This window comes from Lithobates pipiens, unplaced genomic scaffold (assembly GCF_037356315.1).
Source record: "Lithobates pipiens isolate NorthernLeopardFrog02 unplaced genomic scaffold, aLitPip1_a1.2 Scaffold_23, whole genome shotgun sequence".
In the NCBI taxonomy this organism is placed as follows: domain Eukaryota; kingdom Metazoa; phylum Chordata; class Amphibia; order Anura; family Ranidae; genus Lithobates; species Lithobates pipiens.
This window is the reverse complement of record NW_027507785.1, coordinates 267,178,174-267,192,675: the sequence shown is the minus strand read 5'-3', so window position 1 is coordinate 267,192,675 and position 14,502 is coordinate 267,178,174. Positions and strand designations below refer to the sequence as shown.

Sequence of the window (14,502 nt, the reverse complement as noted above, 5' to 3'; positions counted from 1 at the left end):
TGCTTCCTGATTGGCTGGGAGGAGAATCAGTAAAACGATAGCGAATATTAATTCACTACTACAAATGGGTGGGCTCGGGGCGCAGTGCCCTTTTTTGAAGCCAATTATAGCCTAAGGCTTTAATCACATGCTTCCAAAATAAATAAAAAAACATTGAAATCCATCATAGCTCCTAACTGTCCCTGATCTTGAGGGACTGTCCCTGATTTTCAACAAAGTCCCTCCTCATTTGTTCCTAATTTTGCTCTGATCTATATAGTTGTATGTAAAATGCACTTTTTATATTTAAAAAAGGGATTCCCAGTGCTAAGCCTTTCATCCAATTTCGAAATTGCTGCATTTGCAAATTTTAAAAGCCAATATACAGGAGTAGTAGTGGTAAAAAAAAAAAAAGTCCTTGTGGATTTAATTAACCTTTTTTTTTTTTTTGGTAATTCTCCTTTAAGGGGGTGTGGCAGGGGGTGTGTCCTATGACTACATATATTTGCTAGTAGGCTTCCCTCATTCCCATCTGTAAATGTTGGGAGGTATGGTCCATGCATCTGGTGTCCTATCATATAAGGTCCTCCATCTGATAGTGTCCGCTGCGTACTGCGCATGCGCAGTACAAAGCAAAACAGATTACTAAAATAGCCGAGGATGAATGGCGCCTGCGCCATGAGTCCAGGTTCTATCCCCACTATCCAAGTGGACATAGAGTAGGAATATAAAAGAGCCGAGCGCAGCGAGGCCGAGCCCGAAGCTTGACGAGCGAAGCTATATGGCAGAACACCGGCGCCCTAGATTAGAGGCCGGGCGCATGGATTCGGGGGTCGTCACTGGTTCCCAGTACAATAAAATGAATGCACAGCATTCCAGTTCTATTCAAAACAAATGTAAAAGCTTGGTCTTCAGCCTATAACTTCTGCTGGAGGCGTAATGCCAATTAACAACCACTAGGTGGCGCTTCGGTGCTTTTTCTTTTCCATGAATACGCTGATCCCTATCGATGAGATAGGCGCTCCAGCATCCCAATTGTTCGAGGCAGACCCCCCCCCCTCCAGCGGATAGGCGGGTTGCTGGCTGTTCCTGTCTATCTCCCAGGGATGCCGCTGATGCCTGGGAGGACTAGAGACACGTCCGCCGGCTCGTGTGAGAGGAGCTCGCGCCGCCAGGGATAGCGGTCACCAGGGCAACGTGCTGAGCCGGGAGGGTCACGTGTGCCCACATTACCCCCCCCCCCCCCTCCGGTCCATGTCAGGAGCACGGTGACAGCCCAGAGTGCTGAGCCCAGCCCGAGATGTTCATGATGGATCTGTCCCCCGGAGGAGAGTCGTTATCCAGCGGACAGGACTTGTTCCACGGCTTCCAGGACCGGGACTCCCTCCCCGGGGACATGGACTCTCCGGGGGGAGCGGGAGGAGGAATCCTGGACCGAATCCTCATGGAGTCCGTGTGCCAGCAGCAAGGCTGGGTCCGAGTCTACGGTAAGAGCAGCGGGCATGGCAACTGTCCCATCATACACTGTGCGATCTGATTGTACACTATCCTTGTAGGATCTGTGATCTGTCCAATCACCCCCCCCACCCCCAATCATACACTGTGTGATCTGATTGTACAATCTCCTTATAGGATCTGTGATCTGTCCAATCATCGCCCCCCCCATCATACACTGTGCGATCTGATTGTACAATATCCTTGTAGGATCTGTGATCTGTTCAATCATTGCCCCCCCCCCCCCCCATCATACACTATGCGATCTGATTGTAAAATCTCCTTGTAGGATCTGTAATCTGTCCAATCATCACCCTCCATCATACACTGTGCGATCTGATTGTACAATCTCCTTTGTAGGTTGTATGAACTGTCTTATCGTGTCCATCCCCCCCCCCCCCCCAATCATCCTATGTGAGGGGAGCATACACTGTGCGATCTGATTGTACAATCTCAGAAAGGCTTTGCAATCGCTTAATCGTTAATGGCACCCTGAGTGTGGGCAGCGGGCAATGACAAGTCCTCTGATCTCCAGCCAAAAAAATCTTCTGGAGTTACTTTTGAGGTGTTTGTTGGGCATTCATGCCAGGCTGCCCAGGGTGTGATGTGAGTGAGGAATGTAAGTGGGAATGCGCGGGCAGATGCGATTGGGTTTACGGCGTCCGTATACACTTCAGTTTTATGATCCAATCGATTGGGTGATGCCATCAGAATGATTAATTGGATCTGCACTCCACCCCGTGGACTGGGGGTGTCAGGCTCCATCATGGGCCTCATCAGCATTTGTTCAACTTGGTTGTATTTGTAAGATTAGATGACCACAGCACCCCCCCCCCCCCTACACACATTAGATAAGAGCAGGGGGAGGAGGGGCATCTGCCCTGTGCACTATGGTTTCAGAGGGAGAGGATTTGTGTTGAAAGGGGGAAATTGGGGGGGGGGTGGCGCTAAGAGTGGTGATTATGGGGAATTTGTGTGGGGGGTGGGGGTGGCATGGGGAGACGTGTACAAGGAGGGGACATTTTATGGGTAGAGGATCTATGCTAAGATGTGGGAATATTTTTGGGTGGGGGGGGGGCAAAGATTTGTGTTGGGAGGTGTGACATTTTGTCTAGAGGGGGGGCATTTGAGCTGGGGGGGATGGGGGGGGGGCAAAAATGTTTGCTGGGGGGGGGTTGAAGTGAGAGGAGGGGGAAATTATACTTAGGGGGTAAAGCATGCAGATTGGCCCTCATATTTTTTTTGTGGGGTGACTCTTGCCGACACATAGTGTTCATACATGGGGGGGGGTGGGCAGCTGGGCATGTTGGCACTGGTTAGGAGCGCCCCCCAATCATCACAAGTCTAGTGCATCACATTGCACCCCATTACCTTGTGCTGCTTCAAGGAGGAAGCTGGAGGCAGTGCTGGGAAGTAGAAATTGCACAGTCTGGAGGAGGACCAGAGGAGGGCTGGAATCAGCTGCTGAATGCTGAGACCAGGGAAGAGGCGGAGACGAGGGTGGGATTTGTAAGGCCGGATTTGGGTCCCTGGTCCTTGTGTTTGACACCTGTGCCATAGACACAACTTCTCCGAGCGTTTCAGGATCACCAGCAGAAATTCCTGAAAAATGCACAACGTACTTGCGTCTACGTTATTTCTTAATGACACCCCAAACGCGGGTAGCAGGTCTACTTTTTTGTTGTGTGCAAACATGGGAATGCGACTCGCACTGGCTCAGTGTCAAAAAAAGGTACATGAGCTACTTTGGCACCTTTTGTCATTTATAGGGAATCAATGGAAGAGGCTCTATGTCGGGGTCTTAAACTAGCGACCTTCCAGCTGTTGCAAAACTACAAGTCCCATGAGGCATTGCAAGCCTGACAGTTACAAGCATGACTCCCACAGGCAGAGCATGATGGGACTTGTAGTTTTTCAACAGCTGGAGAGCCACCAGTTTGAGACCCCTGCTCTATGCTGTTTCATGACAAAAGAAGCCAGAAAAAATCAACTGATTTTTGATCCACTTAATGGGAAGGCTGATTGTGCAGAGGTCAATCTCTGAGTTGATTTCTATACAACCAGCCTTTCATCTTTGCCTGCCTTTAGCCGGCCATAATTACAGCATTATTCTTTCCTTCAGTCACAGAAGGCCACTCGATTTTCCCACCTTTACACAGTCAGTGTTAATGGGGGGGGAAATCCCTTCTGCGGAGCCATTGTGTTCTCGGACTGGGAGAAAACCATCCCTGCTGGGAGAACACACTGATTATTGCTAGCAGCTATACAGTTGTTAGCGATTAATCACATGTAAAGTCCAGCAGGCTGGTTGTAACCCAAGTTGATCGCTCAACTTGGGTACAATCAGCCTGCCCATACGTGGTTTACATCTCGCCCGGTCTCTGCTGAACTGGACGAGATTTGAACCATCTATGGCCGGCTTTAGGCTCCAGTCACACTGGTGCGATTTCAGATGCGACAGTCACATAGAATGACCTATGAATGCCAAACAGATGAAGAGATCACATAGTGAAAACAGATACGATCAATAACTTGTGATTGTATCTTGATGTTCACACCTTTGGCATTCCGGGAAACATGAAAAACCAGCAAGAACTTGTGCTTGCTGTGCCAGTAAAGTAATGTTAAACCCAGAAGCAAACAGTGCTGCCGATCAATGCAACAAGATCGATCATTTTCTGCCCTGTTTGCTCAAATCCAATCCAAATTGATTAGAAGGGGAAGTTTGGCTATGCAATTGTTTGCCGATTTTTATCTTTTTGATGGAATCGCACATCAGTCGGATAGAAAAACCATAGTGTGTATGGCCACCATTAGATCTATAAAACCCTGTATTACAAGGTCCTGTCTGAAATACAGATCAAATAAATTGTTCAGAAGTCTCCTCCTTATGTTTATATAGTTTTGGAAAATCTAAAGAAGATTGTTAAAATCACATTGTACAGTGTATGGTCAGCTTTAGATCTACTAACAAGTATGTAGTACAAAATCTTGTCTGATCGGATACATACAGATTGATCGATTGAAATGTTGAGTAGTGTACGAAAAGCAATTTTTTTTTTTGTTTTGTTTTGTACGTGGTTTTTTTGCACCACAATAGTGTGAACTGCGACTCAGAGTTCTATAGATTTATTTTTTTTCTTTTTTTTTTTTTTCTTTTCCATAATAAAATATTTATTCAATGAAAAATATAAAATAACAAAAGCAAATGTCCACACACTGATAACATGCAGACGCATACACCACTTTAGATGCGATTAATCGACTTTGCAAATACAGCAACTCCCATCGCGGGAAGCATTGCACCCAGGTAAAAGTTCAGGAGCTACTTTTGGGCGACGTGCTTCCCGCGATGCGGTTTACCTCGATTGCAGCGTGATTTATTGTGCCAGACCTGCACCACGATCTTAAAGTGTCCTTCAAATGAATGACATCTCAAATGCGAGTCCGAGATTTGTCATTCACACCGTCGGCCACTTTCAAGTAACGGCAAATTGCTATATAAAAACAACTGAAGGTTGAATGCAGCTTCAGTGAGGTGTGTTTTTTTTTATTTTTTTTTTTTTTTTACTAAAGCTGGAAAGTGCACAATCGGGCTCACTTCTGAATAGAAAGCAATCAGCTTCCAGGTTTTATTGTCAAAGCTTAAAAGGGGAAGCTACGCTCCCCCCCCCCCCCCCCCCCCCTCACATTTGGCACCTTTCTGGGGGAGGGGTGAATGTGTACTTGATTTTGACAGGCGCCTGTCCCCACTTCCAAGAGACCTGGCTGCGGCGAGGTCCCCCCTCTTCCTCCTTTCCCCCTGCTGAGCCCTTCACAGAGTGCAGCATGCTTCACGCATGCGCGGTAGGGATCCAGCTGTGAAGCCTCAAGGAAACATCGGCTAGGGTGAGGACATGGCTGGATCCCTGGACAAGTAAGTGTCCTAATATTAACCGCTTTAGCCCCGGAAGATTTGGCTGCTGAATGACCAGGCCATTTTTTTTGCAGTTTAGCACTGGGATCGCTTTAACTGACAATTGTGCCGCAGTGCACACAAATGAAATTGACTTCCTTTTTTTCCCACAAATCGAGATTTCTTTTGGTGGTATTTGATCATCTCTGTGCTTTTTATTTTTTGTGCTATTAAAAAAAAAAAAAATAAAATAAATAAATAAAAAGGCGTTTATGGGTATGTGAAGGGGGTTTGAATCGGAGAAAGAGCTCACTCCTGTAATGGAGGAGGTGAGCGATGATGACTGGGCCTCACTTAGCAACGTCCTGGGAGTCCTTGGCAATGTCCTGGATGGAAGTATTTAGCAACGTCCTGGGAGTATTCCAGTCAGGCTTCATAAGGTATATAAATGGCATACACCTATAATAATAATAATAATAATAATAATATTATTGTTATTATTAGTGTAGCGCTGGCTCCTGACGAGCGGGTGCTATGGTTTTTTGGAAAGTTAAATTGCCTGAAAACACAGTTGGGTTTCAGGACTATTTCTCGAAATTTCTGGTTTCACTACCAGTCCAGCTGGGTTGCACTGGGTTCTCCTTGACCGCAGGTGTCCCTGTCACTGCTGGCAAGAGTAGAAACGCAGTCTAGCTGGGTTCATTGAATGCCAATATTATCTTGGAACCAGCCCAGTGGGAGTGGTTTCCTGCTGTGCATTCTGGGAGGTGGTATTTAAGGTACCAACACCACGTGGTTGGGCGCTTTTTATTTTCTGTCTGTTCGGTTCTGGTGGTCCTCCTGACCCAGCCCCATGGCCCTTCTGGCCTGGGGTGCGGAACCATGCATCCTGAGTCTAGGGGGGGCCAGCTGGCCCGAGGTGACTCAACTGCAGGGACAGGCCTGACTGGATTTCGGGGCCTATTGATCCAAGGGTGGTCCGGTGCCGTCTCATCTGAAGGGGGAGGCCCAGCAACTGAAGAACCAAAGGGGAGGACTCTTTAGGAGCAGGCCATGTGCAAAGCTAGTTTCCCTGAAGTAGCCTGGAGGCTTAGTTGAAGGACGCAACCTGGATCAACACACATACGATATCGCCGGATCGGCTGAGAGAACCTGGCACCGTATGTTGGCTCTTTAAATTGATCTACGTCCCTCAGTGACGCTCAAGTGTACATCACAAGTCTGTGGCAGAGACTTTGTCAAGCACCCTACTGGTTGCTGGGCCTAGTGAGAGGAGGTCTATTCGGGGGCTGGTAAATCCAGTTGTGAAATGGTCTCTATTCTCTGGATTTTCTCTAAGGACTTCCGTTATTTTTGCAGTCTAAGTACCTGAACTCACTCCTAACCCTCTACCCTTTATTGAAAGACTCTGTTTCTGTTCTAAATAAATAACCCAAAAGAAGATTCATTGTCAGTTTCCACATTCTTTGGGCCATCTACCACGGGAACCCCTAGACAGAGAAACAAACAAGAAGGTAAGCCCAAATAAAACCAGGAGCTCCTTCGGGGGGGGGGGGGGGGGGGGGGTCAGTGCTACATTAGGTATTATTCATCTTTTAGGTACTTTCACACTGGTATTCCCCGACCGTTTGCTCTGTTTTAGCTGTGCTTGTCGGCCCGCTAGCGAGGAGCCTGAGTCTGATTTTTTTTTTTTTTTTCTTTTTTTTTTTTGCACTCTCCAGTTTTAGTAAATAATCCCAAGCATGTCTATGGGGTCAAAACTCCCCAAAGGGTGCAAGAAGCCACAACCACGTTCTAGAGCAGTGATGGGGAACCTTGGCACCCCAGATGTTATGGAACTACATTTCCCATGATGCTCAGCTTCACTGCAGAGTGCATGAGTATCATGGGAAATGTAGTTCCAAAACATCTGGGGTGCCAAGGTTTGCCATCACTGCTCTAGAGTATTCTAATGCATGATGGGATGTGGATCAGATGAATATTTATGCTCTACGTGGTCCATAAAATCTGAAATATTTAAAGAGGCACATCTTCCAGAGCTGTGAGCGTTCCTGGAATTCAGACTGGCGGTCATAATGTGAGTGTCTTAGGAGTATCACTATGGCCAGCAATATGTCCCTGGAATCTTTTAAGGTGTCAGTTCTGCTGGCTTCATTCTGTACCAATACAATGTATGCCAAGTGTCCCTGATATTTATGTATTGTAGGACTTTTAAGGGCTTGTTTACACCAGCTATCATGTATGTGGGCTGATGTGCGTTCTGTAGGGGCTGTTGTTACAATGCATTGCGCTATTTACTTGTTTTGATAATTTTATTGAAGTGTCATAAAATGTTCACTGCACAATTCACCTGTATGGTGTGAAGAGGGCACATAGAAAACAATTGATTCCTTGAGTAACGTGTGGCTTTGTCATCATTTCAACTCCTCATAGAAGGCTTGCTGCTGCCATTGAATACCCATGCCCTCTGATTAGTGCCAGTAAGGCTCCATTCACACCTAAGGTGTACTGCAGCGACACCTGCTGCACTGCCTTTTTTTTTTTTTTTTTTTTGTTGTATGCATATTGTGTATATATATATATATTATAACATTTTTATTTTTTTGCTGTATGTGGTTTTTGAACGTGACAAAGAAGCTCATGTGCTTCCTGCTCATTTGAAGCCAGGTGTGTGGCATTGCGATTTTAGTGTTTTATCGCTTGACAATCACGACAAAATCGCACCACATTTTGGGTGAAATTAAGGAATAATGTCATTGCAAACGCGTCCTCTGTTCTGCTACAATTCTGGAATAGGATTACTGGTGATTCCAGTTCTCAGGTGTGCCTAACATATTAGGAGTGGAAACTTTTTTTTATTTTTTTGGTTGTTGTGTAAAGTGAAGTATCTTCCTCTGGCCTCCACTAATTTGGAATGATTCAATGCTTGTAGCCTGATCCTCAGGGAGAGCATACTGGGACTGGGCAGCTTAGTTGTTGGATCAAATTGATTGTTTCATTCAGGATAAACCTGCAATCATAGTCATGCTGACCATCCTTTCACAGTCTCTAAATTTTAATCCTGGAGGAATGAGACCAGGAAATATTGTGTTGAACTGTTTGCTGAAATAGGATGCCATTTATTACTGTGCTGTCTTGGTTTTATTTATAAGCTCTACAGTATATGGTTAGTAAAATCACAATCATTTATATTTTATTGCTATTGAACCACTTTCCAAATAGCATTCCATTTCATCGTTGCAATTTTATTTATGAACTATGTCTTTTTGAAAGTGATAAGTACATCCGTGTATCTCTTCCACTCTAGGATACGCTTTGCAGAACTAGCCTAGGAAGACATGGGTTGTAATATGGGCTCATTTACGCTGCAAGGTGTTATAACATGCCCTAGAACGGGCATACATCAGCAATGCAACTGCTCTGTGTATTGCAGTGCACTGTGTTTGGAAAAAATAGTGCAGGACTGATTCCTTTTATTTTTTTTGCATGATGAGGTGCATACATTTTTTATGTATGTACATATATATATGTGTGTGTGCTTTTTTTTTTTTTTTTTTTACTAAGTCCATATACGCTTATTGTTACTTTTGGTAATAATAAAAAATATAAAAACATGTAGAAGAAATACAGATTGGCCTAAACATTTTTATTTATTTATTTTTAATTGGGCGATATGCATTACAACAGCAATTGGGGGGGGGGGGGGGGGGGCGACTACTTGAGAGGGACTTCCTGTCCCACTTCCTCCTCCTGCCGGTGGGCCGCCTAGGCGATTCCACCTCTTGGTAATCTGGGACACGTGATGTCCACTGGGGGAACGCAGCATAGTGCGCAACTGGCTGTGAAGCCGCAAGCTGTCATGGCCGGGTGCTCACACTTCCAATGATGTGTCGAGGAGAGGAGCAGGGCTCCATGCGCCCCATCGCTGAACTGTGGAACAGGTAAGTGTCTGCTTATTAAAAGTCAGCAGCTTTTTGTACCTGCTGACTTTTAATAATAATAAAAAAAAAAAAAGCCTGGAACTCCGCTTTAATACAAAAGAGGAAACAATCATTTTACACAAAATTAACGAGTTTTTAGTTTAGTATGCAAAACAGACACTTTACCAAACATATCCTAAGGGCCTTTTCACACCACAATGTATGCTTAAATGGAAGAGTTTATGTGCGTTGGGGCAGCTAATTGATTCATAAGGGCCTATTCACACGACTGCACTGCATTGGCTGCAGTATTGAGGGAGCCAATTCATTTAAAAGAGCTGTCAAATGCCCCCCCAAAAAAATTCAGGTAGCATTTTTGAGGCACACACCCATCAACAAGATGGGCTGAATGACATTCATAAAAAAAAAAAAAGTGCTGCACGGTGCAATAATGCTAATGTGCCCTCAAATTGCCTTTTTAATGCACCTCATCATGCAAAATTAGAAATAACAACAATTTTTTCAAACGCAGTGCACTGCAATACATTTTGCATTGCTGATGTATGCCCATTTGAGTGCATGTTATAACACCTTGCATCGTAAATGAGCACAAATTGCAACCCATGTCTTCCTAGGCTGGTTCTGCAAAGCGTATCCTAGACTGGAAGAGATACACTGATGTACTAATGTATCACTTTCAAAAAGACATAGTTCATAAATAAAATTGCAGCGATGAAACACAATGCAATTTTTGCCTTATTCATGTCATCCGTTTTCAGAAATACCTACTAGTATATTTTGTGAGCAACGATTTTCAAAGATGAAGCACATGAAAAACAAAAAAACTAAATATCTGAGCACCTTGAGACATCGTTGAGCATTGCTACTCCATCCAACCAGATATTGATGCGTTAGTTTATCGAACAGTGTCAAACATTGCACTTGTTTTATATTTCCCCTTTTTTCTAATAATATTACTAAAAAATAAAGTTTTGTTACTCAGATGGCTGCATTATCTATATCAGAAAAACAACTTTTTTTTTTTTTTTTTTTTGTTAATCTGCTATCCTTATTGTTGGTGTATTGTATGTGTGGCCCAAGACCATTCCTCTTCTTCCAATGTGGCCCAGGAAGGTAAAGCTTGGACACCACTGATCTAGATAGATGTGTTCTAGATTGCGCTTTAATTTTGTTATAATTGCAACATGGAATAGGTTTGTGCATGTTTGGTTATTTTGTTTGTGTGGTCCTATGGTAATACACAGCTACTGTATGATTTCAGTTTCAATAGTTATGGAGCCAAATGATAAAAAATGGAGGAAAGGATGGTTGGCTGGGTAGCCCAAAACACCCAATCAGATTCCAGCTGTTACTTTTGCCAATGTAGTTTAGGAATGGAAAACTCTTCTTTTGAGTAATATAAGCACTTTTCTTCTCTCTGGTTTCTATAGATTGGCTTGCTAAACTTCAGACCTTGCTTGAATAGAAATTTGGTCTTGGTGCAGTAAATGTTGCGAGCCACTATCTGTGGCTTAGGCTGTCTATGTAAAAATCACCTATTTAATACACGTTACAAGATCATAGTCAGCTGTGCAGGTTGGATAAAAATCAATGATTTTTTTTTTAAAATCCTGATTATATATATATATATGCAAGCTGAGATAACATGCACTGCATTGATGCATTCAGACAATTTCACAGTAACCATGAGATAAAACAAAGTTCAGGAATATTCCTTTATCCCATTGTTTTGCAAAGCTATGTACACTACAAACTGTATGATTGAATCCGCTCTGATATCGCTGTTTCACTAACCTGACCGCTTATTCTAAATAGGAAACCTTCATTTTGTTTGCAAATATTAAAGATTCTAACTACCAGCAAGAATGAGTCCTTACATTTAGAGAGCACCTGTCAGATCCATCATGGCAGCGCCTGTTAGCGGGCATCCACTCACCTGCTGCCACCATGTCCCTCACCTTGTTGATAACCAGCTGTCCCATTATAGTGAATAGAACTGTCAATGAGTCAACAGCGGGTCAGAGGAAGAGCCACTGCGGGACAGAGATGAGTTACTCTTTAAAAATTCTGATTTAAATCAAATCCTCCCTTCAGCTTTGTATGTGTTCTCACTGTAGATTTCCTTTGTGATAATGCTGAATCAGTACCGCAGCCTCAATTTCTATAGAACGTTCTTTGGCAATATTAATTGAAACCAGTCATTGTGTCATGAGCTTAGATATCCTTCCCTTTTTGGCAATTGCTTAGTGAAAATAAAATTAAATACAGATGCCTTGATAATATAGGGCAAAACAAATTCTTGAATTAAAATTTTCTGGGAATGAATACTATAGTCGGTAATTTCAGTTGGCTATATATGGTGGGATTGGAGCAGCTGAATATACTCAGTGGAATGGTAGTAGGTAAAGAGTGTAAAGGGGTGCAATGATTGACAATGTGATTGCATGGGTACCTGGTGCCTGTATGCTGCAGGTGGTATTCTGGAAAACTAAGATTTTTTTTTTTTTTTAGGCCAGGGTTTGGGGATTATTGGGCATATGTTTTGAGACTATGCCAAGCACTTCTTTTAAATCCTTTTGTGTGCCAAGTCTGAATTGTATGTATACCCTACAACAGTATTTAATGTATCTACACTTTAGCAACTGCTGGTGTCTTTTTAAGATTAATGTCCACGTGGGCATTTGAGCCTTACTTCTGACATCAGCTTATGCAGTGTTTGAATTTTGAGTTCTATCTGAAGAATATTCCTAGCAATCATCTTATGTGTTTGCATGTGGCAGTACTGGTCCAAAATGCATGTAAATGAATAATTTGAGAAATTAAATCTTGTGCTAATAGACAAACTATGTTCTCTGATTTTTTTTTTTTTTTTTTTTTTTTGTATGGTATGTGTGACTGAACTATGTAGTAGTTGCTTTGGGGCACGTGTTAGAAAAATGAAATTAGCACAGGGTGTGTGTGTGTGTGTGTGTGTGTGTGTGTGTGTGTTTTTTTATTTTTTTTCTTTGACGTTCAGTTTTCACCACAGTATGTACAGTCCCTGTACCATGTATACTGTACAGTTCATTCTCCTATAAGGCCCCAAACGATGCACTGCACAGGTGAACTACATCCAAATGTGACAAGTGGGACTGTATGGCGGAACTTTTGTTATTAATCGTTATCCGCTATGCCTGGCTCCTGGGAGACATGGGACTCCCATCAGCCAGGCATAGTGAACAACCAACAGCAAACCAAGTGCCAGGTAATAGTAATGCCTATGGGGAAGGGATATTTTTTAGTTTCCATAGCAACAAGTATTAGTGTGTCACTAAATTGATCTGTAAAAACCCTAAACGTACTTGAGTCTATTTTCTCAAATAACTGATATGCCTAACTGCAGCCAGTATGCATTGGGGTTGATTTACTAAAACTGGAGAGTGCAAAATCTGGTGCTACTCGTCTTAGAGACCAATCGGCTTCCAGGTTTATTTATTTATTTATTTTTTTAAAGCTTAAAGTGGCAGTCCATGTAAAATCCCTGCATCTATAGACACTAACCTCTCTTGCCATGTAAAGGAAAAATCTGTATACTTACCTTTTCTGCTGGCAATCCGTCCCAATCTTCAGTGGCAGAAGCTCTGATCCCACGCTGAGCTGTCAACCGCGGCTGAGGACACATGTGACAACAGAAGCCCCATAGTAAGTCTATGGGTGATGTCGCTCCACATTCATTTCACAGCCGACAGTCGTTGTCAGACGTGTACTCAGCAGATATATAGAGAGATATATATGCTCCAGATTTTTCCCACTCCAGTTTTAGTAAATCAACCCTTGTGTCTGCTGAGCTCTTAAAGCGGGAGTCCGCCGGGAGTTCCGCCGTTTTTTTTTTTTTTTTTTTTTAAAGCCAGCAGCTACAAATACTGCAGCTGCTGACTTTTAAAATAAGGACACTTACCCGCCCAGTGCGCCCGCGATGTCGGCACCCGAAGCCGATCTCTCGGGTGCTGCCGCCGCCATCTTGGGTATGGGAATCAGGAAGTGGAGCCTTTCGGCTTCATTTCCATTTCCCTGTTCCCTACTGCGCATGCTCGAGTCGCGCTGCGCAATAAGGATGGACCCGCTGCCTCTGGGATCCGTGTGTTTCCCATCAGGCAGCGGGGGACTTTCAGAAAGGGGCGTAATCTACGCCCCTTTCCGTAGAGAGCTATCCCGGAAGTGGGTGCAGATACCTGTACTGTACAGGTACCTGCACCCCCCTCCCCCCTGAAAGGTGCCAATTGTGGCGCCGGAGGTGGGAGGATTCCAATGAGTGGAAGGTCCACTTTAGGGTGGACCTCCGCTTTAGGTATTTTCTTTCTGTGGGCCTCAGGATTCTGCATAACAGACCTCCATTAATCCACAGAATCCTTGACTAGAGTCCAACATTGCAACTTGGGCATGACTCCCACCCCATCCTACCACTGTCCAATGGGTCTTCTCAGTGGACAGTAGAGAGACCCCCCCAATTAGATAGCTGGACAGTGAGGGTGTTCCCAGCCTCCACGTTTAGCACCACCTGTGTGCTAAGTGCAAGGACTCCAGGGGATCCTATCAGTACATGGCTATAGATGGATAGATAGATATGTATAATCTGTATCCTTTCGGTTCCTTCCTTCCTTCCTTCCTTCCTTCCTTCCTTCCTTCCCCCCTTCTCTTCAATGTACATGTTCTGATCTGCAGGATAGTAATTTTACTACTAGGATACAGTGTTGGTGCCTGGACTTTCCTCCTATATTTTTATATTTGCTTCAGGAATCCCCGAACTCAGGACATGTCCTTTCTCCAATTCTGACTTTATTTAAGAGGGTAGCACTTTAGCCCCCCCCCCCCCCCCCCCTGCTCTCCACTATCAGGCAATCTAACTGACCAGTAGTGAGGGCAGCCTTAACTGGTGTTTGCAAAGGGTTTAGGATCAAGTGTATTACCCCACAGATCACAGGTTTTCTATGTGAAACATGACTACTGGTTGCTAGTTTTGGAGGGCTGGTTTCCTGAATCTGTTTGTCCTTCTGTCCGGTGTATCATTCTACAAATACAACCGGTCCAAACATCACTTGTCACTCTTTCATTATGTAGTTTTTAATGCGACTAATATTGGGATCAGTCAGACTACTAGAAGATCTCTTGTGAATGTTGGTTGTAGGAAAGTCATGGATTCATTGTGTGTACAAT

At 44.0% G+C, this 14,502-nt stretch overlaps 1 protein-coding gene across 4 annotated transcripts in view; it reads left to right on the top strand.

Moving 5' to 3' along the window:
* Positions 1-1,075: 1,075 nt before the first annotated feature.
* The window catches only part of RASAL2 (RAS protein activator like 2), a 468,530-nt gene continuing 455,103 nt past the window's right edge, over positions 1,076-14,502 (top strand). For 2 of the 4 annotated variants that reach the window (XM_077453167.1, XM_077453166.1), the window contains exon 1: positions 1,076-1,466. In XM_077453167.1, coding sequence (XP_077309293.1) covers positions 1,280-1,466 — 187 coding nt within the window. In that variant the 5' untranslated portion in view covers positions 1,076-1,279. The remainder of the gene's footprint in view (positions 1,467-14,502) is intronic. The other 2 variants (XM_077453165.1, XM_077453164.1) reach the window with 1 other exon arrangement.